At 36.5% G+C, this 27,858-nt stretch overlaps 2 protein-coding genes across 3 annotated transcripts in view; both read right to left on the bottom strand.

Annotated features, from left to right (window-relative positions):
* Nucleotides 1-27: 27 nt before the first annotated feature.
* Nucleotides 28-12,172, bottom strand: LOC131165101 (peptidyl-prolyl cis-trans isomerase CYP22). 2 transcript variants are annotated; one of them, XM_058122792.1, is made up of 7 exons: nucleotides 11,868-12,164; nucleotides 5,781-5,804; nucleotides 5,050-5,137; nucleotides 4,099-4,191; nucleotides 2,325-2,357; nucleotides 997-1,053; nucleotides 28-525 (listed from the first exon to the last, which is right to left on the bottom strand). In XM_058122792.1, exons 1-7 carry the CDS (start codon nucleotides 12,032-12,034, stop codon nucleotides 415-417), a joined length of 573 nt encoding a protein of 190 aa, XP_057978775.1. In that variant the 5' UTR covers nucleotides 12,035-12,164; the 3' UTR covers nucleotides 28-414. The 2 variants fall into 2 exon arrangements, with proteins under 2 accessions (XP_057978775.1, XP_057978776.1); XM_058122793.1 differs by lacking the exon at nucleotides 997-1,053 and having other exon boundaries at nucleotides 11,868-12,172.
* Nucleotides 12,173-14,322: 2,150 nt separating this feature from the next.
* LOC131164685 (protein unc-13 homolog) overlaps nucleotides 14,323-27,858 on the bottom strand; it is a 115,782-nt gene continuing 102,246 nt past the window's right edge. Inside the window, exons 24-27 of the mRNA XM_058122070.1 lie at nucleotides 16,257-16,334; nucleotides 16,080-16,175; nucleotides 15,489-15,584; nucleotides 14,323-14,881 (exon numbers count right to left, since the gene is read on the bottom strand). Of these exons, the coding sequence (XP_057978053.1) occupies nucleotides 14,708-14,881; nucleotides 15,489-15,584; nucleotides 16,080-16,175; nucleotides 16,257-16,334 (444 nt within the window). The 3' untranslated portion in view covers nucleotides 14,323-14,707. The remainder of the gene's footprint in view (nucleotides 14,882-15,488; nucleotides 15,585-16,079; nucleotides 16,176-16,256; nucleotides 16,335-27,858) is intronic.

The raw sequence follows: 27,858 nt of genomic DNA, 5'->3' as shown, positions 1-27,858 counted from the left end.
TACAAATTTTAAATACGAGACTCAAAATTCATCTCTTGAAGAGGCATCTCTTGTTAGCTCAACCCTTTCATGGAAATTTTCCATTATGTTTAAATCAGCAAGCCCCCTCCTCTCATCTACAATAAAAGCCTCGAGCTCAAAAGTTCAAAGATGAACCCTGTATCATCCTACGATTGACTTTCACTAGACAAGAAACCAGCTACTCATTACAATGTCTGTTTCTAGACAATATTTAAGATACTTAAGGGACGATATCCAGTACACTACAGAATAGTCATTTGTATAACCAGTTCTGACTGCAAGTTGTTCCAATCTTTCTGGGTTTCCCGTCACAAATTTTTAACCATCTCGCGACACCATGGGACAATCTCAACTTCTTTGAAAAGCCCTAGCTATCTTTCATGTATTCGAGTCTCACATTTCCCCGCATTCGGCAATAACGCAGGCCAGCTTAGGCCGATTGTTGGGTCCAGTTGCCACATTCTCAATCTTCCTCATCACCAAAAGACCATCTCCAAGCACTTTCTGCAAAATAATAATATTAATAAATAAATAAATAAAATCAAAGAGGTTATAGGGATACACTGATGGATGCATTAGAATGTATGAGAGGATTTTTTTTTTTTTTTTGGCCTCAACTATAGAACAGGATTGCCAACGGGAATGATTACTCCATCAATACGTCTGCCAATTACACACCATGATGTTGGATGAGCAAAATATTAACTAGGCATCAAGCATAATCAGATTTTAGGCAAAGAAAAAAAAATGTCACTTGATCCGACCTCAGCTTAAACTAAAATACTTGGGTTGGGCCTGTCTAGTTCTTTGGTTTACCAAATGGGTATGGTTATTGGTTCGGTCAATCCTCCGTTCCTCGCACCTTTAAAATTGAAAACTTTTTGCTGATACATTGAATGGAATGACAGAACTGCTCTGCTGTTCCTCCTACAACAACTGCTACTACAATAATAATAATAATAATAAAGGGCATACCCCAAATACCACATGCTTATTGTCAAGCCAGTCACACTTTGCGCACGTTATAAAGAACTGCAATAAATTGGGAAAAATTGTTTCAACCTCATGGATATATATGCAATATATAAAATTAAAATATTAGCAAAAAATTTAAATTATCAGTGTGAAGTACAAATATATAGTTAGTTGGCCACTAATGTTACGAAGCAACCGTAGGGAAAGAAAGGGTATAGATAAAACCTCATATTGTTGTATCTTTTTCTTTTTTAACAACTATGGTTTCCTGTCTAAAAATTATAACAGTTTGATCTTTCCTCATTTGTTCTATTTCCAGCTCATATTATGCATCTCCATGGTTGTTACAATCGCACAATTCTAAATTCAGATCATTCAATTCGTATTGAGGAATGCTCAAATCGATCCAAATCTCATGGGTGAATCGCAGAATGATGTGAATTGTAGGGGAACCGTAAGATTCACCTGGTGAATCGTAGAATCAAACCACATGATTCAGATGTCCTTGATCCAGTCGGATGTGACTGTTTCAAAACCCATACAGAGCCTTCTATCTTATTCTTTTATTTTTATTTTTATTTTACACTAAGAGATTCAATTTTTTGTTTATGTGTTTGGGAGTGAAAAAAAAGTTTGTTGACAGTCTCATTTTGCAACTTGGTTTTCTGCTGAGACTGTCATTGTGAAAACATATATCTGAAGAAGAAAACTAGCACACCCTTCTGCAATTGAGAAGAAAGATGGTCGATCAGGGTTGCTAAGCTTCTGTTTGCTTAGATTTAAAGGTTTTTCCTTTTTGTATGTTTTAAATTTTTTATCAGTTTCTTTTATGTTTTTTATTTACTTTTCTTCTTGCTTTAGTTGTTAGAGAAGGACCATGCATTAAAAATTGTTTTTTTTTACTAAGCACCATGAATTTCAAATTGTTAAAGAAGGCCCATGCATCTCAATAACAGCTCTTGCATCTTACACAGGTTTTCAAAGAGTCTACATTGTCACTGTTGACAGTAATTGAAAATCCTCCCAAAAATTGGATTTCATGCTCAAAACTAAAGCTGGAACTAAACTACTTCAGCTAGAGGGGATGCTACCTGCATTCCTTGCTCTAGAAAGACTTCCATCTATACTTGCAAAAACTGTGATTATTTCATTGAAAAAAGTGCCATGCTATATTAGTTAGGGATTATAGCACTTACTGATAGAACGCCACACTATACTGCAAGAAGCATGCAATCTGGACATGCCTATCATGTTTCTCAGTTTCTCAAAATGTTTAAAGAATTTAAGCAACACAGAGAAGTATTATAGGCCTACAGTTGATGCATTACCTGACAACCATTGGTGCCTGGTCCACTATTTGCCTGCAAGAGAAACCACAGAGAAAGGAAGGAGGGGATATGCTTTAGTGTTTTTGAAATAAGCATTCATTATCATACTGGGATAGTGGTTCATACGACAGAATGAAGTTTGAGCCAAGAAACAAACAATAGGCAGAAAGATAGCATTTGTTAAACAGAATGGATATATGCATGTAAGATAATCATGACAAGAACACGTAAGACTGCACATTTTACTTTTCTATTGAAAGCCAGCCATGCCATCTAGCCCGTAGTGCTATATAGATGGATATATGCATGTAAGATAATCATGACAAGAACACGTAAGACTGCACATTTTACTTTTCTATTGAAAGCCAACCACACCATCTAGCCCGTAGTGCTATATAGTTTGCACATAGCATTTCCTTGTGGTAAGTGTCTCCACTAAAAATGCTGAGATGGATAATGGTAATTGACCAAAAAGTATTATAAGCTAGAAATAATCTTGTAGAAGCTGGAGCTGGGATTACATGGATACATGAACCAATGATTGGACAAGACAATGGAAAGACATGGTTTAAATTGAAGGAGAGCACAAAAGGTGGCTAGAAAAAATAGTCAGGTAAGGCATTAAACTTGTATTTTGGAGCATGAATTTTATATCTTGAATTTGTACTTTTGCGGATTTGAACCGACCTCAATACACTTTTGTATTGTTTTTTGTCCAAATACACACAAATCAAAATCCAATGTTTGAGCTCCACATGCCAGTCCTAATGCTGGTTTTCTTTATACACTCAATTTCTGGCAGCCATGCCTGCGGCTCATGACTTCTTTTTATCAGTGAATAGGAGTGGATGGGAAAAATAGAACTATCTAGGTTAAGGATTTTGTTTGAATGTTACAATGAATGTTTGAGCTCCAAGCTCCCAAACATGGTAAGGAATGATGCCATGTACAAAGATGGTAAACAGAAACGAAGATGAAGGAATCCAAGTAGTTGAGCATGCAATCCAGCGGAACCTCTCTCTCTCTCTCTCTCTCGCACACACACACGCGCACACACATGCACACACACACACATACGCGCGCACACACACATGTGAGAAGAAAGAGAAGGAACAAAAGGAGGTAAATATATCTTTCAAGCAAAAAAAGAAAAAGAAAAAAAGGAGCAAGAAACAACATAAACAAACAAAATGATCATTAGCAAACCAACAAAGTGATGAGATGAAGACCAGCCTATACAAAAGAAAACTAGGAGTAATGGAGACCATAAAAGTTCTAGCATTGTACTCCAACCAAATACATGAAATGAGCGCAAAATGCACACTTCCAAAGAGCATTCCCTACTTTCCCTATATCTTTAAAATGATGGGCACAAACTCACCAAACTACTAATAGTAGTAGTAGCTAGCTCACTCCTCCTCACTTCCTCATTGGTGCTGCACTATTTGGACTACATTTCAGGTGCCCAAACTATCTAAACCGCCCATCCCTTATCTTATCTTCGACTGGTAAGCACATGCACGCAGACAATCATGAAGTAAAGAAGTTTATTTTGATCAAAGCTTGAGCTTTGAAACGTGCTAGCGTGACATGAAAAAAACCCATCACAGCCTCACTTCCCGAGCCTTCAGTAATGATAGTTAAAACATTAAGTTTAACATACATAAAATGTGATGTAACTAGGAAAGATATACAAACAAAACTGCAAATAACATCTTGAAACAAATCCAGGCCTGCACCAGACACATTTACTGTGGGAAAACAAATTCAATACCATCGACAGTAAACCAGGGCCAGTGTGTTTGGCAACAAAATTTTCATCTTCAAATTTGCTTCCATAAATGGAAACACACCCACTGCCATCACCCTGCAAAGCGAGATTGTAACTGTCAATTGGTGAGAAGAAAAATTACAAGCACCACCAAGAGTTTACAGCTATCATTTAATCAATATATTGCCCAAGTTTAAGCAATGTGGACCAAGTATTTTAACCCCCAAGACATCTATCATCTCATGACATCACACATAAGATTTTCACCATAGATGGGATTTGAGAAGGATTTACATATTTTACATCTTTATGGAGACTACTTAAGAATGTTCAAATCATAAGAAAGGAATGAACTGCTCTTACTTTACATAAAATGAAAGGTGCAAGCTACTGAAATCACATGCAAGTATGTAACCCAACTGGGAGGGGTGCCTTGTAGTGTTTTTCATCCATTTTCTAAAGCTCGAGTCAGAGGAAATCCTTTCATTTTGTATTTTAGCCCCCATGGCAGCTATTATCACTGTCTTTTCTTTTTTCTTTTCCTTCCTCTTTCTAATTTTTTGATATCATTCTTCTCTATTTTAATACAATTCTTTGTTTATCAATAGAAAAAAAAAAAAAAAAAAACTGTCATTAGTAGTATGCGGTGAAGAATTTGTAGCCTATGTTTTAATATTTCTACATGCATAATTTGTTAAATAACGTGCAACCATTGGAGTTACTAATTTCCCAACTTTGGTAGACAAGAAACTCTATATCACAAAGTTGCCGAGAAAAAAAATTTAAGTTACCACATTAACAGCTTAACAAGTATCAATACCACAAGTGTTAAGGACTCTCATACAAGTTGTTCTAATTCAATTTTTGTCTTCACCCTTACCAAGAAAGTGTCAATACTATACTCTAAATGATATAAGATATTACAATGCTTCACAAAGAAGGGAGGGAACAAACCTTCAGAAAATCACCAGCTTGAATCATGAAATCTTTAATCACCCTATGAAACTGGCATCCCTTGTAACCAACAGGTAATCCTGCTTTTCTGCCAATTCAGTCCAGTTGTAGGAAATGATAAAAAATGAGTTTCTTTGGGAAAACATTGCTTCAAATCCAGAACAGTTTTAACAGTTAGATTCAAATGACAGGACACTAGAACACAGATAACTAAGGGCCTACGCAAGCTGATTCAACAAAGTGCAAAAAAGATTTTACAGTTTTCTACTACTTCCACAAAATAAGACAACACCTTAAACCACACTAACATGGAAGTAGCATAGTACACATGTTTTAACTTTTTTATGGACAACCCCCCCCCCCCCCCCCCCGAAAAACCAAAAAAAAAAGTTTTAAGAGCCAACTTTCACTTAGAAAGCTAATCAATGTTTAGTTTAATTACTCAATAAAGAGAATCATAGTTCCAATTAAAAGTCAACTCAGAGTTCTAATGAAGAAATTGCAAGAGGTTCAAAGGAAAGATATTTCACCACTTCTCAGCTAAGCATGCAATTGTTGATGTTTAGCTTTTTAAATGTGTTTTTCTTCCTCATGGTACAAAGATGTCAGCATGCATTACAGGTCAAAGGGAAATACCAGAGAGAACCACTGATGTTACAGATCAAAGGGAAATACATTACAGAGCAATCCTCACATTCTTCAGAACTTGTAAAATAAGAGTGCCAACATACCTGTACTCACCGGTGCAAAACTGCCTGCCAGATTACAGAAAATATGTTAATTTATAAGGCATTTAATGCCAATTTAGGAAGTCAGAAATTTGGATAAAAAGAACAAGACAAGAATGTGGAACTTAGCCAGGAGAACTAAGCAAAGAACAATTAAACCGAAAAAATGTCACTTTAGAAAAGTAAACTAGATATAGTGTCTATTATACACACATAACAAAACTCAAATGTTTAGGTTTTTGGTACAATTAATCCTTCCAATTTAGGCCTCATCTCAATTTAGTTCTTTTCCGTTTTAATCACATCAATCTTGTCAATATAACTAATGCAAATCTCTAATTGGTATTTTTTGTTCGCAATTGGCTTTGAAATTCATGGTTTCTTGCACAGCTTATGACAAATTTAACCCTGATAGACTGTAAAAAATTAACAGAGACCTTGCAGCTTGCACTCAGGAGAGAGGAAGGACCTGTAATTAGTACAAACAAAAGCATTTAACAGGAGCGAAAATTGTCATTTATTAAGTCTTATTTTTCTATTTTAGTTGTCAAATCAAGAATGGACTGACTGGAGACTAGTGTTAAGTGTGGGATCAGATTGATATAATTAAGAGTACAGGGAATGAAATGGATGAGGCCTAAAGTGTAGGGACTAACTGCTTTCTCTGCTTCCCTTAAAAAATATCTTATGTTTTTAAAGATCGCCTGGAAACACGAACCTTAGTTCGATTACCCATCTCAATATAAAAAAACATACAGGAAATAGGAAAAATTTATAAGCTTGGGGAAATCGGATCAATCATAGGTGCACCTTTATTGATGATCTTGTAATTTTTATCATTCAATAGACTTTAAAAAGCAGCATGTGCAACATAACATTCTTTTCAAGCAAAGCTAACAAGTAGCTTGATTAGATAATGCTTTTCATTACAGTATAAAGTACTTAAAATCACCCATAAGTGGAAAATTGGCATTTAAAATTTGGTCAAGCCACAATTAATGGTGAAAAGCATATATATATATATATAAAGCCTTAAAAAATATTAACAAAGGGTGTGGCTCCACTACTCCAGGAGCTGGGGTGCCCACAGCAAGGTAAAGTAGGCTACACAAGTCTTTGGTTGACCATAAGGGGTCATTTGAGCTTTGTGAGATTCAACCTAAGAAATTACGGGCATGTGTACTGCAGTTTTCATTTCCATTTCCAGCTTTCTAAAGAATTACAAAAATGCCATGTTATTTTCCAGTTATCTGATATTTGTATAAGGAAATTATAAAACTTCTTTTATTGTTTTCCAATATTACTATACAGATGTTAAAAAAGTGAATAAAATATGGGGACATTTTTGTCATTTTTATTAAATAGGAAATGGAAAATAAAAATTTTCCCACAATTGAATGGGTCCTACATTTCTCAATTGGGGTACCTCCTTGTGGCTAGCATCTCAAAAAACAAGACTTGTGCAACAATCCCAAAATTCTGGTAGGAGGCTGAGTTTTGTTAAGGTATTCATGATTAAAACACAGGTGAATGACACTGGATACAGTTGAAAATGTGTCACTAAGAACATTTTAGAGGATGCATAATGAACTGACAAAAAGTGATTTATAAAAGGAGTAAGGATAGACATAAAATAACTTGGAATGAGGTATGAGGATTGATTTAATAGCCCTTAATCTAATAGAGGAAAATGCTCTCGATTGGGTGAATTGGCGGAAAAGGATTCATATAGCTGACCCCACCTAATGGGACTTGAGGGTTCTTGTTGTTGTTGTTGTATAGGTTTCACTATTTCACAAGTTCTTATAGTGTAGAGACTTTGGCCTTATGGTCGCCAACGAAACCAATAATATATATTACTTTTTTAAGAATATTAATGGAAATGTTTAGGGAAAAGAAGAGGGATTTACATATGATATTTATTGACCTAGAGAAAGCATATGATAGGATACCTAGGGAAGTTATATGGTGGGTTTTAGAAAAAAATGGTGTATGTAGTAGGTATACTGATGTCATTAAGGATATGTACGATGGAGTAATGACTAGTGTAAGGACTATAGATGGAGAAACTAGAGAATTTCCAATTACCATAAGTGTACATCAAGGATATGCTTTGAGTCCTTATCTTTTTACTTTAGTGATGGACCAACTGACTAAGAGTATTCAAAAGGAGGTTCCATAGTGTATGTTGTTTGCAGATGATATTGTATTAATTGATAAACCTAGAGACGGAGTAGAGGCTGAGTTAGAAATATAGAGAGAAGCTTTGGAATCTAGAGGCCTTAGGATAAGTAGAAATAAGATAGAATATATGAAATGTAATTTTAGTAATGATAGGAGGAATATTGAAGATAAAGTTAAATTTGATGATGAAGAAATAAATAGCACTTGTAAATTCTGAAGGAAAAATTGAATATGATGTGATGCATAAAATTAAAGCAAGTTGGGCAAAATGGAGAAGTGCTTCAAGTGTGCTTTGTGATCGTAGAATACCCTTAAAATTAAAAAGGAAGTTTTATAGGACAGCTATAAGACCAGCTATGCTATATGGATCAGAATGTTGGGCGACAAAATATCCAAAAAGTAAAAGTTAATGCTTAGATGGATGAGTGGTATAACATTGAAAGATAAATTAAGGAATGAACATATTCGCGGTAAGTTAGGTGTAACTCTTATAGAAGATAAGATAAGGAAGAGACGACTCAGATGGTATGGACACTTGCAACGTAGGCCACATAGTGCGCCAATGAGGAAGAGTAAGTTAGTTACTATGGGGGGCAGTAGAAGTGGTAGGGGTAGACCTAAAATAACTTGGCAGGAGATAATGAGTAAGGATTTAATATCCTTGAATCTATAAAAAAAAAATGGTCCATGATTGCATAAATTGGTGTAAAATGATTCATATAGCCGACCCCACCTAGTGGGACTTAAGGCTTGGTTTGTTGTTGTTGTTGTACTTTTTTCTTAATTCTTGTGGCATTATGCTTTTTTTTTTTTTAGCAAAATCATGTCCAATTCAAACGAAGATTGAATCTCATGTAATTGACTATTCATATCAAAGAGGATTTTGGATCACTTTTCTAAAGTAGATCACATCCATGGTTTTAAATAGTGGTAGTGGGTAGCATAGGGTGTTAGTGGAAAGGAGGACCAATGGATGTTACAGGGCAGGAAGTGGGTGTATCAGTGTGACAAGTGTGACTTCTCTTTTAAGCACACACAACTCCAATATTGGTATATTTGCATGTTTTAAGCCCTCAAGTCTTAACCTTTTTTTAAAAAGATTCTTTAATGTATTTGGATCCTTTCGTTCAACTTACTAACATTCTTTTGTAAGTGTAATAAATTTTACATTGGTTTTAATATGTGTGTGTACGCGTGCACGTTTACTTTTCATTAATCATGCATGATAAATAAATTAATGAAACAAAAGACATTAGCTTGTGATATGATATACTCCATTAATTGATTGGGTACATAAAACATACAACAAATGAAACAAGTTATGTTATTTTATTAGTTCAAGTAACAAAAATAAAGTAAATTTAGACCAACAAGTTATATCGTATAACCCAGATTTTGTTAAGGAGATGTCTTATTCTCCTGGATGTAAATTCTTAATCTATCAATAAACTTCTTCTTTTTCTATTAAAAAAACAGTTGTGTTAAAATTACAATATCATAATCATAAATTTTATCATTAAAAAAAATAAAGCATTAACAACTTGAATAAGAAGAAATAGAAAAGAAAAGATGGTTGAAGTTGACCAAGATAAAAAACAGATATCAAATCACTAATACTATCAAAATAAATAATTTTTTTTTAACAAAACATTGTTCATATCAAATTGTTAAGTAATGCATCTCTTGTGAATCTTACAAAAAAAAAAAAAAGTAATTATGCATTACTATCATCATCAATATAATCTTTTCCTCCTCCTTTTCCCAAATTAATTTATGAAAGGAAAAATAAGAGAAAATGATGAAAAAGAAAGAAAGACAGAGTAAGAGGCCCAGAACATTAGGGTACAGAACAATATGAGCCTGTTCAATTAGGTGGCCCAATTTATATAAAAGAAGGCTCCTCCTTTTTCAAATAACAGGCTCAGATCCAAGACAAGGAGCAAGAGGCCGACTCCAGATTTCTTGACCTCCTCTTCCTTGAATGTAGCCCTAGCTGCCTCAACTAGAGATGCACCATCCTCCAAAACCCTAGCCGCCTTAGCAGTTTCAGACTTTCAGCAAGCGCAGCTGCCTGAGCAGCATTAGTGTACGTCTACAAACAAAAATCTTCTCACATCACCTTCCCAAAATCCTTCTACCTGAGCTCACTCCCACATTGAAGGCACAACTTATCAATCCCATGCACCACATCCTACTCTCCTAGTTGGAATCTTCTTGCGCAACCTTCTCCTTCCAACACCACCCAACTCCACGATCTGGGCATAGAGGGGCACCTCCAGAGTCCAGATTGAACACGAAACTGTTTAGCTAATCCTCTCCAATCAAATACCCCACAAGATAGCAAAAAACCCGCACCTCAACAGCACAAAACCACCTCTACTCCTACCAAAACCTTTAAAAGAAATAGTTAACAAATTCCCCCACTGACTCCGGACAGACCTAACTCTCTCTGCCTTACACCAAATAATTTGCTCCAGAACCCCTTCCAAGAAAATGACCATTGCAGAAACAGGTGAGAAGCAGATTTTGAACATCCAAAACATGAAGAATAAACATTACGACATAAAGACTTAAAAGGCCTCCTACTCTGCAATAGATTGTTAATCTTAACTCTATCAAGAGTTAATACCAACTAACCATATAAAAGCCTTAATCTTAAAGGGGAGTTTTGGCCTTACAAATAGAACAATTAAGCAGACAAAGAAATATTTTCTTGGATAAAAAACTCAGAAAAGAGCTACAGGAGTACTCCCCTGAAGAATCAAGAACTGCAGACCAATATTCCAACCTCAAAAATTTTTAGAGGGGGGGGGGGGGGGGGGCGGAGGGGCTCACCCTTTTACTTGATGTGACATATGAGCATGATACTAGGTGCTTGACGACATTATGCCTGAGTGTGCCAAGTGTGCACCAAGAAGCTCTTCAAGCTCACCCCCAACACCTCTATATGCAGGATTTTGGGATGCTACTTTAAGAGAATTAGTTGGGCCATTCTTAATAGCCATTGCTTTGTTGAGAATTGGGGAATTAACTGAATAAAATCTTGGTTTAATAACTAATGTGGATCTAGATCCCTCAAGGAATTAGGTACATTTAATACTACATCATGCAACCTAACAAGGAGGTATTGCCATTGCTTTCACCAGAGTAACTGAATAACATCTTCTTTCCATAACTAATGTGGATCTAAATCCCTCAAGGAATTAGGTATATTTCATGCAACCTTACAAGAAGGCATAAATCAAAGTGAAGCACTAATAGATTTACAGCAAGACTGGCTGCCTGTGTTATTTTGATAGTAACTTTTTCTTCTTTATTCTCTTTTCTCCAATTTTTTATGCTTTTTTTGTACATTTTTTCCTGCTTCAATAGAATCTCTTCTTTTCTATCATACATATATATATATATATACACACACACAAAAACATATATATCAAAGTAAAGGACAAGCATAATATTGGCAGAATAAGCCTCCTAGATCTAAGGACTAATAATTTCAATTAGCTTTACATACTTTATTTTTGTTTTTCTTGATAGGGAGTTTAATGAAATCACTTGACTTATAAACTTTCTTATGTGTGTCCATGTGTTGACTTAGGAATTTATTTTCCAACTGCCCGAGACATACCGTTCTACTTTACTAACGGCGTTGCACATGTTAGCCTCCAAGTGAAGTGCCCCTCTAGTTACTACTGAAGTACTAATTAGAAACATAATAAGGGTAATGAGGAGCCGGAAAAAATTTTCATACCCATGATTCTCCAATCATAAATAGATTCTTCAAATGAAATAAATTTAATAGTGATTGTTAAAAAATTGAAGAAATACTTTCTTTTTGGGAGCGCTTACGCCTCAGAAATGGACGTAGAGCTGTTGAAAGCGGCAAAGAGGCAAGACCCACCATACCTGAAGTTTTCGGCAGTTCTGGGGGCGATGTCGGCGAAGAGCTCCATCTTGATTCGGCCGGCGGGAATAGTGCCGATGGTAAGGTCGAAGAAGACGATTGGGTTCTTAGGGTTTGGAGGCCTAAGGTGCCACTCCACTGCTGTGGGGTTTCCTGCAGCGGACGCCATCGAAAAATGGTACCACACTATCACTCCCGGAGCTCCGACCACGGTTTATCGGCTTGGTTCTCGGGGTTCCCTTTATATAGGGGTTGGCGGAGTGAGCTGCGGTTGGACGGGGTCTCGTCCAGCGGGAAAGTTGATGTGTCCGAATGTAATTGGTTAACAGAACTTGCGGTCAAAGGCTTGATTGACAATTGACCACCAAAAATATATACATTTTATAATTTAGTAAATTTATAACATTATTTTGTAACAAGTAAATTTTGTGTACTATAAAATTAGAAGTATAATTTTTTTTTTCAAGTGATCTAAACAATGACTTGCCCTAAAATCTTTAAAATTTCTTAAAGTTAATTTAAGATTCCTCCCTCCTTTCTCCTTCCATAGTATATTTATTCTCCTGTGATACAATAATGATTAAAAAATAGGGAGAATTATTCAAGTTACTCTCAAGCCTTTCTTATATACATACATATTCAAGCTGATGAAAAGGAAATAATCTTGAAAAAAAATATTAAAATAATTTTGAATAAATTATAAATTTTTTTTAAAAATAGTTTATAAGATAAAGTAAGAATTCTCAAGTTTCTTTTTAAAGAAATTTAAATATATTTTTATAACGGTAAAATATGGACACAAATATGTAAGAGTATAACAACATGACACAAATATAAAAAGGCAATAATACAGGAACAATATAAAGGGATACACATATTATTTTTAAATGTATTGTATATAAAAAAGTTATTTTTTTAAATCTAATAAATACAAGCCTATTTTTCTATCGTGTAAAAATTCCCAAATTATAACTTTTTTTTATCGGAGATATCAATAAATTGGTTGTACTTCTTTGTAAAGCTTGAAGTTGTGTTATTTTTTCAATTGTAATTCTTTCTATGAGTAAAAGAAAATATAGTCCTTATAATACATCAATATATACTTCAACAGATATTTTTAAAAAGTGTTGGACGAATGTCAAAAAATGTGTCAATTTGACATTAAAAACACAATCTTTAAAAATATTGACTAGTCGTCATAGAGTTCTATACAGAAAAATTGATACCATAAAAGTACATGTGATACATGGCTTGTTAATAATTATTATAATTTAAAAAAAAAATAAAATGTTAGAAAGATTAAACGTATCACCTGAATTTTAAAAACAATTTAATTAAAATTTATATAAAATCATAAAATTGTATTTTTAATATCTAGAGTTAATAACTGTTTATAATTAAGCTTATTTGCAATTTGATATTTAAATACATTTACTGAGAGATCATATTATTCTTAAAATTAAAATTTTAATGTCCTACCAAACAATCCTTATACCTAAGAAAAAAACTAAATAAAGTTATCATATAACATTATGGATGTACATATATGGTCAACTATTATAAAGCTATTTACATATAATAGACAAAATAAAGTAATTACTTGATAAGCAAGTGCAGGATATTTCGAAAAAGTCTATTATTGTTTGAAAGTGTGTTTTTGACAAAACATTTAGGTCTGGTTTGGGAAAATAAATTGTTTAAGGAAAGAAAGAAAAGTAAAATAAGAAGAATATATATTTTATATTATATTTTCTCTTTACGGCAAATAGTATTAAAAAATAGATTTGTAACCAAGCAAAAAAGTTTTAATTTAATTAAAAATTAAGAAAAATTAAATATAATCATGTGTGAAATTTTATTTTCCTTCTCACTTTCTTTGATAACCAAACATGAAAAAGTATATTCCTTTATATTTTCCTTCTCTTTCTTCTTATTTTTAAGTTCTAAACAGATCCTTAATAAACATAAAAAAGGAAACAAAATGTTACCATTGCCTAAGACAAAATAAATAGAGATTAATATCAACAAGTTCAATGAACAAAAAAAGTGAAAAAAAAAGAGATATATTTTCCCCTACCGTCACTAGTTGGTATAAAGATTGAGATGCCACAACGCATTCTTCATCTCAAGATGAAATTAACCCTAAACATTTTCAAGATAGTATAGAGCCTAGTCTGTACTATTGTTTGCTTGTTTTTTGGACTCCTAAAAGCATTTTCAATCTATTCTATAGTAAGGCAGCAAGCAAAAAACAAAAGGAAAAGAATTTGAATCAACAGAGTACAAAGACTAGAGGAGAAGAAAGGAGTTATATCTTCAAATATCAAGGCAATATAGAAACAAGTGCCCTCTACTTTCTTGCAAAGTTTTTGTTCAATGCTCAAGTTAAAACAGATCCTCAACAGTTAAATAAGCATCCATTTTGAAACTTTGGTTTCTTTCTAGAGGAGTTGATCATGTCCTAAGCAACAGCAGTGGTTTATTCCATTATCTTCCGCATAACAGAAGAAAGAAACTCCTTTAAATTCAATATTAAGGTAACAAATGTCGTGCTCTTTACAATATTCATCCTGAAAAAATGGTACAGTAGGACCAGAGTCTTCATTTTATTTTTCCTCCATGCCTTTGGGAAGCTGTGGCCTAAGTAATTTTACATGTGAAAAAAAAAAAAAACAATTACAAAAATTCAAAAAGAAACGCAAAAGGAGGCAAGAAAACAGCTGGATTTTTTTTTCTAGTGAAAATGATAGAATTATATTTCACACATGAATGAATTGCTACAAATACACATTCTTCCATTTCCTGCTTCTGTGTGGATCTCCATTGGAGTGCAGGTTTTGCCCTAAGCCGCAGATCTGGGTAACTTGTATTGTTTCTTGAGAAAGTGAGAAGCCTCCGAATCACTCCTGTGACATAAAATTCTCAACAGCGTCTGAACATCCGCACCCAGTTTGCCTTTGCCACCTTGCATCTCTAATCCACTTGCAGATTTCATATCGTCAATCAATTCTCGAGTCTGCAAAGAATCAGAAACCATTGCATAAAACATAGCTACTTCAGCCACCAAAACCAATACCATGTCAGAAGCTAAGCAATCAATAAGCAGAGAAGCAAAATCATCAGCGCTCTGTTCATTATTTGCATTTGTATAGGAAAAGAACTTCATTGATTAGAAAAGAAGAATAGACTATGAGGATAAGAAATAGTCAAAATGAGAAAAAAAGATAATAAAATCAAAAAAATAAATTCTTCCAACTTGACATCCTTAAAAACATATACCCTCAAAACAGCCTGCATTAAATGCCTGAAGAGAAAATATCATAACTGGGCTTTTAAACATCAAGGAAGATCTTTCTCATTTTCTTCTGTTCAATAACATAACTGTTTCAACAATCATGCAGTCATAAGTGAGGACTGGACAAAGTCCAAAGAAAACCACTAAGCCACAAAATACTTGTGTCAGCCAGGCCGACAAAAGGGGAATGTCATTATTTAATGTACTGAGCTAGTTAACAGCCTTATCCACTGTGAAACAGGCCACCGCAATGTATGAAATCTCGCCACATGCATCTAACGGTTTTCAGCATTGAGTTTTCCACAAGACCATAGGCACAAGAACTAACCTCATAGCCATGCAACTGTATTACTTGCCGAATGCGTGCTACTTGATTTTCAACCACTCCTCGAGGAAGCCCATCTCCACCGGAAATAAAAAACTCCTATGGGATACATCCAAATTCATGTATTCTCTAAGAACTAATAGGAAAACCATGTAAAATAAACAAAATACAGTTTCATCCAAAAGAATAAAGAAGCCTATGCAATTTTGTTTTGTGCACATAAGAAAACCTAATTTTTATCACCCTTCCACTTATCCAACAAAAGGTAAGGAAAAAGGGCAATCAATTGTAAAAAGATCAATTTCAATGCCTACTTTAAGCAAGATTCGTGCACACAACAAATCAGCTGTCTTCAAATCAGCAGCACTGATTCTACCTCAATAGAAGTTTTAGACTCTCAAGTGCAAGTCATTTGGGTAATCTGAGTGGCTACTTCATGAAAAAAAAAAGCTGACAGTTTGGATTTTATCCAAATCACCTTTTTAGGGAGCTGCTTGGCTGGGCAAGCACTAGGCAATGACTACTTGACAGTCAATAAATCTTTTGTTAAAAGAATTAAGAGTTTTGTTTGCCAAAGGGTCGCATTGCAAATACCTTTAAGACCTCCAGATCTTCTTCTAATAATTTAACATCCCCAGGGAAGAAAACACGTGACGGACCTCCGTTTAATATAACCCGCAGTAATCCATCCTGGGAGAAGATAATCCTTAAATTAGAGTAAAAAGGAAAGAGCTTATGCAGATTTTTAGAAAACAGGAGCAGAGCAGATACCAATGATGCTTGAAGAAGACCTGTCACAATGCGATCTCTAAGTGGTTCCACAATGACATCACAGAGTTGATTTAGTACCTGCAGCAATTGCCAATGACAAAGTCTTGATGTCAGATTGTTCAAAAATTGAACAAAATCAATGTTATTTTTTATTCTAAATGTTGAAATATTCCATGTGCTTCATCAATTTAACATGTTTCAACTAAGTGGATTTTGAAGATTTCCAACACACTTTTGGATATGACTTTAGTTTAGCACTTTGGATTACGTGAAATTAAGCTTGTGTGTGTGCTATCATGTATTAGATTCTCCATTTGACGATAATGCATGGCTGCACGTGTTACAATAAAAATAATTAAAGCAAATAAAAACCCCAAAGTGGATTTTGAAGATTTCCAACACACTTTTGGATATGACTTTAGTTTACTATGGTCCACCCTAGCCCGCTAGCCTTATGATTTTATCCTATGGTAGACACCTCACATAGTTGCAGTCTAACTTTTCTTATAAGCCCAGTATCTCCTTAGTACACATCCAATGTGAGGTTGTGACACAAGGACAGGATGAGGATGAGGAGAAAACCCTGACGATGAGTGTGGTGCAGTTGCTCAATGCATTGGAGAGGTAGACAAAAGAACCAAAAGTTGCCTAGGCTAAAGGGTTAATGTTTGTGGATTTGTGGATCAACGGGAAGAGCATTGGGGTTATGGTAGATACCAAAGCTACTCATAACTTTGTCTGACAAGTGGAAGTGCACAGACTTAACTTGAACTTTGGAGAAGGATTCAAGATACATGAATGCGGTTAACTTCATAACTTAGCCTATTGGTGGAGTCGCCAAGCAAGTGATTATTAAGCTTGGATAGTGGGGCAAGGCATGTGAATTTTACAGCTGCGTATAGATGATTTCCAAGTGATACTTGGAATGAAAATTTTAAGGTAGACTAAGGTAGTGCCGTTTGCTGGTTCTTTTGTCTGACGGGAGATCACCCTTGTATGGTGCAAGCCATTGCAAACTAAGGGGGCAATGAGAAGTTCCTCTCAGTCATGCAACTCAAGAAGGAATTCATAGGGGGTGAGCAGATATATCTTGTCACGTTGGTGGTGGAAGAAGTAAAAGAGCAGGTACCTACTACCATCCAAAATGTGTTGGATGAATACAAAGTTGTGATGTCAGATAAGCTACTGCACAACTTGCCTCCACGATAAGGTGTGGAACATAAGATCGGCTGTTACTAGAGGTGAAGCCTCTTGGTAAAGGGTCATATCAAATGATGCCTCTAGAACTAGTAGAGTTGAGGAAGCAACTTGATGAGTTACTAGAAGTGGGCTACCGTGATGGGAGCATGTGAATGTGTGTGGGTTACCGTGCCCTCAACAAAGTTACTGTGCACAATAAGTATCCACCAAACTAACTGCTGATTTGTTTGATTAGTTAAGTAATGCCAAAGTACGTCACCAAACTTGATTTGCAGTCATGCAACTATTAGGAGAGGATTGTGGATGGATGAGCTGAAAACTTCTTGCATGGACAAGGTACAGGGCGTATGAATTGTGGTGATACCCTTTGGGTTGGTGAATGTGCCAACAACTTTTTGCATGCTGATGATCAAGTGTCTAATGAAAAAAATAAAATAAAAATTCATTAATAGATAAATAGATTTCATGACAAAAGAGGTTTCATGACTACCTCGACAAGTTTGTCATAGTATACTTTGATGACATTATTGACTACAGTTCCACTCTAAAGGAACATGAAGAATATTTAAGGAAGGTGTTCGAAAGGCTACAGGAAAACAACCTTTATGTGAAAAAAGAGAAGTGCTTTTAGCTCAGAGGAACATCAAATTCCTTGGTCATGTGGTTGAACAAGGCTGTATTTAGATGGATATGGAGGAGGTGAGAGCACTTCAAGATTGGAGGATCCCAACAACAATGAAGAAGCTTCGTTCCATTTTTGGATGCGCCAAATATTATCACAAGTTTGTGGAGGGGTACTCGAGGAGAACTACCCTGTCGGCAGAATTGCTGAAGAAAGGTTATTAGTGGAACTGCATAGAGTAGTGGTAGGGAGCCTTTGAAAACTTGAAAGAAGACATGATACGGATCTAGTACTTGATCTTCTGAACATCATAAAGCCCTTCGAGATATAGATAGATACATAAAACTATGCCATTAGAGGCATCTTGTTACAAGATGAGCATTCTATTGCTTACGAGATCCATAAGCTTAGTAAAGATGAGTGGAAGTACACATCTCAAGAGAAGGAGATTCTAGTGGTGATTCTTTGTCCATGCGCATAGCACCATAAGCTGTTTGGGTCTAAGTTCATAGTGAATGAATATAATTGGGGCAATGGAGCTGTCAGTTATTTCTTTACAAAACCTAAGTTATCTTCCAAGCAAGCACGTTGGAAAGAATTCTTGACAGAGTTTGATTTCCTTTTTGAGCACAGAGTAAGGCAAAGTATCAAATCATAGACTCACAATGCCAAAAGATTGTTTTGTGGCCTTACAACTAGTAACACACTTGGCAGGAAGTAAGGTTGCCACAACAATGTGGGAGTGCATTAAGGAGAACCTTATCAAAGATCTAGTTGTCCAAAACCTCATGAAGTTGGTGAAAGAGAGAAAAGTGCGTCAATTCCAAATGGATTTCTATGGACACACGGTAAATGGTTCTTTGTGCCTTGAGCTGGTGACATAAGGAAGATTCTGTTATGTGAGTGTCATGACTCCATGTGGTTAGGCCACTTAGGAGGACATTGCACTTTGGCATTGTTGAAGCAGAGTTATTACTAGCCACAAATGCATGAAAAGGTGGTTGTTGAGTATACTTGAGATTTTCTCTTTTGTCAACAAGACAAGGTCGAGCGGAAGAAGATTGCAGGGCAGCTAGAGCCTCTTCAAGAACCAATAAGATTAGAATGTTTCACTTGACTTCATTACCAACCTACTTAGAATCGAAGAAGGGTCTAACTTGCCGTTAAAGACATGTTTTCAAAGTGCGGTACTTTCATACCCACCCCGAAGTACTGATTGGCGGAATAGACAACACACTTGTTTTTTTAAACATGTTGTGAAGTATTGGGGTGTACCCCAAGATGCTGTGAGTGACCGAGACGCAAGATTCACAAGGAACTTTTTGACAAAACCTTCTAGAATTCTCGTTCCACAGCTTGAAATCTATTTAAGCTACCACTTGTAGAGAGATGGATAGACCAAAGATTCAATAAGCTACTAAAGGAGTATTTGTACCATTTTGTCACTACCCAACCAAAAGAATGGGTGCAACTACTGGATGTGACTCAGTTTTGTTTCAACACCTAAAAGAGCTCAACAACCAATAGGGTTCCTTTTGAGCTTGTAATAGGCCATCAATTGTTGTTACCTCACATAGTGACAAGTTGCACAAAGGAAAGAGTCTAAGAGGGTACATCTTCACCAAAGAATGGAGATAAAATGAGGAGATCGCTCGAGCTTACTTGAAGAAAGCTTCCAAACAGATGAAAAATTTGGTAGATCAAAGGAGAAGATCATTGCACTTCAGTGTAGGTGACATTGATTATCATTGGCACAACTCATTTGAAGCCCACCCCTTCTTTTTGCTTTGTGCATGTTCATCATTTTCCTTTTGCAAGCCCTAGCTTTCCCAAAGCCTCTTGAACGACCAGCCGCCACCACTGCTCCAAAACTTTCCAATTGGTAACTTCCACAACTCTTGCAACGCTATCCTAAGACCTTCACTATCTCTGAGATACCGAAAAGCACCTTCCAACTTCAGCAACCTTGATTCCCCGAAGATTGAGCCTTGAATTTCTCATATATCCTCCAAGCCTATGAGTTCTTGCAACTCTTGTAGAAATCTATGCCATCCTTACCTTCCATGTTGCTAGGAATGAAGATCAATTGACTCTTGCCATTTGATCATAGACCCAACTCCAAGAAAAAGATCACAATTATTTGATTTAATTGCCACCCATTATTGAATTTTTCCAAATTTCTTGTAGAGCATGACCTTCTCCAACTTCCAAAACAACAATGGCAAACACTCACCAACCCATCTTGCAGCAGATAAGCTAATCCTTATCCATCAACTACGTAACTGAGATTTCTCCTCCAAACGAATGAAACCTCCTACCCCCACCTTTCCCAAGTGTGGACTTACAATTTTCCTTTCTATCTACACTAACTTGATGGATTTATCTTCTTCCAATTTGTGGAAGTTTTCTTCCATAGCCAACTTTCATTTAGAAAAGAGAGCGAGCAAGAGCGAGAGTCATGGGTGATAGTGTTTGTCTTGGGGAGGATGGGGCAATTGGGAGCTTGTTCAAATGTGCTACTCCTATGGATCTAAATGCAAAGCTCTCTAGGGATGAGGATGTTGGACCAAACTGAAAACAGATGTTGATACAAACAATTGGTTGGTAAGTTGATCTACTTTACTATCACAAGACCTAGCATATGCTGCATATCCTTTGCTCTAAGGATGGTGAGTCAGTTTATGGAAAATCCTAGACAACCACACAAGGACGCTATTTGTAGGATTCTAAGGTATTTCGAAGGCCAAAGCACTAGAGGTTTGATACATGAACGTAATAGAAACTGTGATTATGGGATACTTTGATGCAAATTGGGCAGCCTTGGTTGATTGATCTAAAGTCTACTATTGGATACTTTACATTTGTGGGAGATAATCTTGTTACTTGATGTAGAAAGAAACAAACTACTTGATGATAATAGGTGATACTATTCTAAAATCTTTGTCCTTGTTTGTAAAATTTTCTTCTATTCCTACACCTATTTGCATCACTATTGTAGCAAGACCAAGTATTGAAGCAAAACATCAAGCTATGACTTATATTGTGAGTGAGCCTATGCGGTTGAAGTCACTTATGTCAGAGATGGGATTCATGGTTGAGAAGCCTATAGATTTGTGATAATCAACCTGCCATTCATACCACTAGAAACCCAATGTTTTTTGAGAGCATGAAGCACATTGAAGTTGAGTGTCATTTTGTGAGTTGAAAAGGTTGTTAGGAGTTCATTTGTGAAATTAGTGGATTAGTTAGGCGATATTTTCACAAAAGATTTATTTCAGCCAGCCTTGTCTAGTGGTTGCAAGAAGCCGGGGTTTGGTTATGTATATACTCCTCCAGGATGAGGGGAGTGTTAGAAGAGAGAGGCTATTTTATTAATTATGGTATGAATGGGGGTACTTTTCTCTTTCATTTTTTTAATTGTAAATATATTAAAGGGTATATCTGGAGCTGAACACAAGGCACCGGGAAACTGCCGCCTCATTTCTTCTCTTGCTCTCCTCCTCTTTTCTTCTCTTCTTTTCTTCTTCTCTCCTCCATCTGTAGCTTTACAACATTCATTTTAGACCTTTGCCCTTACCCATTTTGATTTATAATTTCACCTTAGATCTAACAATTTATGCACCATATAATCTTTGGTCATAATTCTGTTTTCAACCAATAATTTTTAATTTGGACAATGTATTATAAAATATTTATACTAACTCTTCAAAGTGTGGCTGCTACTGCAATAGAGATAGTGGCATGCTGGGGATTGATGAGGGTGCTGCACCAGTCATGCAGTGGCTAGGCCTTTGGATTGATCCTAAAACTTCACAAAGCAATTTTATTGTTAAGAAACTTTTTGTTGTTAGCCCAACAAAATCATTTAAATGGTCAGGATATCAAGGACTAAACACACTACGTTTCAACAGCAACAGGGTTGGATAAAGTCCTATGGTGATGGGCAGGGCTGTCTCACAATCAATTGTCTGTGCCTGCGTTGGTTTCTTCCCCTGGGAAAGTTGTACACAAAGATGATGCGCAGGTGAATGCTACCACAAAGGACCAATTAGCTGTTATTGGAGAGGATGACAAACAGTTTTGGAGGGGATTTCTAGGTGCTAATAGGCAGGCTAATGAAGGTTCAAATCCTATAATCTGGCTGGTTCGGGAGGAGTTTGCTTGGAGAATGGCAATTCAGTCTGTGATGGAGACGTGTGAGATTTTTCAAGGATCAAGATCTTCATCCAGAACAACACGCTAAAGCATTTCTCAATAGGAATATCGATGGAAGTTTTTCACTTGTTGAGTCTAACCCTGATTTAGTGAGAAGCCCAAGGGAGATCAACTGCAGAGCGGAGGTTTAATTGAAGGAAAAAAAATGGGGAGACAAATCCAAAGAGGACACCGAGCTTGAAAGTGCTTTTGGGTGTATGGTAATCTTTTTGGACATTTTTTTCTTTTTTCCTTTTGACATGAGGATTCCTTGCCCTCTCTCTCTCTCCCCCTGTATTAATCAAATTTATTTTGCTATCTTTTAAAAAATCTTATCATCTTATTAAAAAATCTGCTTTTATTTTTCTTTTATCCCAGAAACAAAATTGAAATTCACTTGCATTTGTTTACAATATATGCAAGGATTCACAAATTAATAATTGATCATGGCATTTATAAAATTTGGTTGGCTTGAAGGTGACCAAATTCACAGCAGAAACGTAAACAAAAGACCAATAAGAAAACCGAAGGAACAAAAACAAGTCCACCAGAGGAATAACAAAGCAATACAAAAATTTGTGAAGGGAAAAAAAGGATCAAATTTTAACCTAGACTTGTTTGGGAAGCTCTAGTAAACAACAACAAACAAACTTGGTCTCCAGACTCGAACAAGATGGGAACATCAAACTCAAGAAATTTAGTTAAAACATCACAAGCAACAAGAACCAAGCCAAAGGACAGAGCTTGATCTTCTACTACTTTCAAGCTATTTAACCCTATCCAACCTAGCAAAAGACAGGTAGATCTGAATAATACAATCTGGAAATATGGTGACTGGACACCATTTTTTCACAAAGCAGTAACTGGAAACAATATGAAGAACCAATAACAGAAAATTTTCTAGTAAAACTAAAAATATTTTTGGTGAAGCTTCAGCCATGATCTATTTAAAAGAAATGGATAGCTTTCTGGAGAAATGCAAGATTCACACATTCCATATTAGAGCTAACAATGTACATCAAATTTTAACAATAGCTAATTCTTTATGCTGGCAAACGTTCTCCACCATAAAGGAAGATGTTATTAAATTCCAGGCTTTTTAGCCTATCTATCTCCCCAAAGCACCATTAATATAACATGTGTCAAAGTATTGTGTGAATGGCCAAATGATTTGGCCTTGAATTCTGTATATTATATATAGACTTTACAAGAATGCTATACATGGAAAGTAAATAAGGTCTAGCATGATTATAGCCCTGTACATGTAAACTATAATCTGTCAAGCCCTATACATGTGAACTAAATATATGCTAACTGTACACAATAATTGTGGGCTGAAGTAAGGAAAGAGATCTTTTGCTTTGTTGTTTGCTATTCCGTTGATAGTCCCCCTCAAATTGATGTGAGTTGATCAACAAGCATCAATTTGCTACTTAGGAAGCAATGTCGATGACAAGTGAGAGGCTTGGCGAAGATATCCGCAATTTGTAATTTAGTGGAAATGTATGGAAGAGTGATAACACGAGCTTCAAATGCTTCACAAATAGAGTGACAATAAACTTCAATAAGCTTCGTGCGCTCATGATAGACAAGATTGGCTGTGATATGGATAGCACTCGTATTATCGACACGTAGAGGTGTAGGATTGGTCTCAGAAAAATCTAGCTTAGCAAGCAAACTTCGAAGCTAACTAATTTCAAAAAAAGCAAGAGACATTGCCCAGTATTTAGATTCCGTCGATGACTTAGAAACTCTGTCTTGCTTCTTACTCTCCCAAGAGATCAATGCATCACCTAAGAACACACACCAACCAGTGATGGAGCAACCTGTATCCGCACAACTAGCCTAATCGGCATCGCTATAAGTAGCAAGGCGAGTATAGTTGCCTGCAGGGAAGGATAAACCACGGGCATAAGTGCCCTGAACATAGCGTATGATCCTATGAACAACAGCCAAATGAAGATGACGAGGAGTCTGAAGAAACTAGATGACTTGTTGTACAATAAAAGAAATGTCTGGTTTAGTAATGGTGAGATAGACAAGACTACCCACAAACTTTCGGTATAAACTGGGATCAACAAGTAAGTCACCCTCCTCTTTGCGAAGCTTGACATTTAATTCCATGGGAATATCAACAGAAGTACCCTTCTGAAGGCCAGTTGTGGCTACCAAGTCACTAGCATACTTATGTTGATTGAGTGAAATACCCGAGGGACTACGATTCACCACAAGACCAAGAAAATATGTAAGAGACCCAAGATCTTTCATATGAAAGGACTCTAAGAGATGAGTCTTGAGGTGAGCAAGTAAAGCAGGATTGGAACCAGTAATCACAATATCATCAACATAAACCAAAAGAACAACAATACCCATGTCTGATTTTTGAAGAAACAATGAAGTGTCATACTTGCTCTCCTTGAATGAAAATTGTAATAAAATGGTGCAGAATTTATCAAACTTGGCCCTCGGAGCTTGTTTGAGACCATAAAGAGAGCAACGAAGCTTACACACATGTGAAGTCGGAGAGGGAAACAAGCTCAGGGGTGACTTCATATAATACACTCTTTAAGATCCCTGTGAAGAAAAGCATTCTTGACATTCATTTGATGTAGTGGCCAATCGCTGGAAGCAACAATAGCTAGAATCGTACGAACAATAGTCATCTTAGCAACAGGAGCAAAGGTCTCTTCATAATTGACACCATAATCCTGATTATTCCCAAGTGCAACAAGGCGAGCTTTGTAACGATCTAGACTTCCATAAGAATGGACCTTGATTGAGTAAAGCCATTTACAACTTCGAGGAACAATGGTGGGAGGACAAGGCTCAATGTCTCAGGTGTGATTGGCCTCTAGAGCGGCAATTTCTTCCTGCATAGCATGTCGCCAACAATCATGCTTGGCAGCGTGTGAGTAGGATGTGGGAATATCTAAATTGGACAATGCAGTAGAAAGAGCTGAAACAGAATTGCCAGAACTTGAAGAGGGAAACCCATACCTATCCGGGGGTACAGACACTCGAGAAAAGCAACGTACCAAAGGCTCTGGAGGTGCTGCAACTAACTGAATCTGGAGCGTGGTAGGATCAAATATCGGACGAGCTACTAGAAGAAAGGAGGGGAGAATCACAGTAGAAAAGGAGTGTACAAAGGACACAGGAAAGAAATGTTGATTTTCAAAGAAAATAACATTCCTAGAAATGCGTGTACAATGTAATGTAGGGTCATAGAAAACAGATCCCTTTTGGCACACACTATATCCCAAGAATGCACATCGAACAGATTGAGCAGATAATTTATGTTGCTCATGAGGAGGTAAATGAACAAAACATACACAACCAAAAGTACAGAGGTTATCGTAACTAGGTTGCTTAGCAAATAAGCGGAAATTGGGAGACTCCATGAGTAGGACTTAAGAAGGTAAACGATTAATCAAGTAAGTAGCAGTTTGCAGAGCCTCAACCCAGAACAAAGATGGAACAGAGGATTCTAGCAAGAGAGTACGTACCACATCTAGGACATGAATGTTGATGAATAATACCTTTAGAAGCCAAAAATTCCTGAAACTTAGTAACACATTCACCACCAAAATTTGTGCGTAATGTCTTAATAGAAGCAGAAAATTGATTGTCAACATATGCTAAAACCTCAGTGAAAGTACGAAAAACCTCAGATTTAGAGTGAAGAAAGTAGACCCAAGTAAATCTACAACAATCATCAATGAAAGTCACATAGTATTTAAATTTTTCTTGTGAACTAACCGGGGAAGGTCCCCAAACATCACTATGGATAAGATCAAAGCACTGAGAAGCTCTACTAACATGCAAAGGGAAGGGAAGAGTTTCTATTTTACCAAGTTTGCAAGAGGCACATTCAAAAGATAAAGAAGAATGATCTTTATTACCAAGTAAACTAGAGTTCAATACATGAGATAAGATCTGAGTATTGGGATGCCTAAACGATGATGCCACACCATACTAAGATCTAAAACATTATTACAAGCAAAAGACTTAATAGAAGAAACTGGAGAACATGCTGGAACATGCAAAATTAGTGGAAACAAGCACCCCACTTTAAGTCCCTTCACGATCGGCTCCCCCGTTACCTGGTCCTGCACAACACAACCATTACCAAAAAAATTAACAGCACAATTGTTATCAACTAATTGACCAACAGAAATAAGATTCGTGGAAAGCTAAGGAGCAAGAAACACATAAGTGAACTTTGAAGAGGCATCTCCGACAGCAACTATTGGCAAAGAACTTCCATTGGCAATCTGAATAGTAGATTGACCCACGTAGACCGAATATGACACAAGGTAGTGGGATTATTCATCATGTGATTAGAGGCACCCTAGTCCACATACCAGAGTTAGGTAGAATTGTTAGCTTGGAGCCCCATTGCACTATTTCGAGTGTGCAGTAGTTTGATGTAGGAGGTGTAGGAACAGTGGAGTCACCTGAGGAAAAGCCAGGGTCCGCAAAAATTAGTGTTTGGGGTGGGGGGGGTACACTAACAGAAGTCTGTAATGCCTGGGCTTGACGATTCTGCGGGCTGATATGACAGCCTTTGATAATGTGACCCTTCTTACAATAAGAGCAGAATTTCTTGGAACAATGAGCAGTGCTATGCCCAAATTCTTTGCAGCAAAAACACTGCAAGGTGCTAGAATGCACAAATGGTCCTCATCGTTGAGCATCATAAGCCACAGGGACAGACCTTGAACTACCATGAGATTGTGCTAGAATAACTTGAGTACTAAGCAATTGTTCTTCACAAAGTAACTCACCAAAACAAACATCAAGAGAAGGAATAGGAGAGCGATTCAGTGGAGACGAGAAAACGAATTCATACTCGGGGCGGAGTTTCATAAGAAACTAATCACGACGACTAGTCTCGTTAAGACGTTGAATAATGGGAAGAGAGGCAATAGGAACATCCGCAGTAACCAGATCAGAATATTCGTTCCAAAGAGTCAATAGTCTTGGATAGAACAATTGTCATGTTGAAACATGGCAATTGCATGCTCTAACTGAAAACGACGGGCACCGTTATCTTGATGATATACAATTTTACATAAGTCCACATGGATTGAGTGGTGCGATAAGTTCGCAAGTTAGGGACAATATGTGGTTCAACCGAACCAAGAAGCCAAGACATAATCCGAGCATCAAGCACAGCCCATGAAGGACAAGCTGCTGACTCCTTGGATTTATCAGGATAGGGTGCACAATCCGTACCATCAATATGACCCCAAAGATCTTTTCCCTTCAAGAAAAGTTCAAATTGAAAAGCCCACATAGAATAATTGTTACCCGTAAACTTGGCACACACATGTACGGAGTCCATGCTAAATAAAGGAGAAAATCGATAAGCCCAAAAAAACAGACTGTGCCGAAAGAAAAAGACCACCAGAAAATCTAGAATCCCAAAAAATAAACGCAGGTACAAAGAAAACCAAGAACAACCTGCCTACACTAAAAAATAAATCTTGAACCAAAAAAAAAAAAACTTGCTGTGCCGAGAATCGCAAGGACAGAGAAGCACCAGAAACAACAACAGAGAAAACCAAGACCAACCTTCCTGCA

Source organism: Malania oleifera, chromosome 9 (genome assembly GCF_029873635.1).
Source record: "Malania oleifera isolate guangnan ecotype guangnan chromosome 9, ASM2987363v1, whole genome shotgun sequence".
Classification (NCBI taxonomy): Eukaryota; Viridiplantae; Streptophyta; class Magnoliopsida; order Santalales; family Ximeniaceae; genus Malania; species Malania oleifera.
This window is presented reverse-complemented; position numbering and strand designations above follow the sequence as displayed.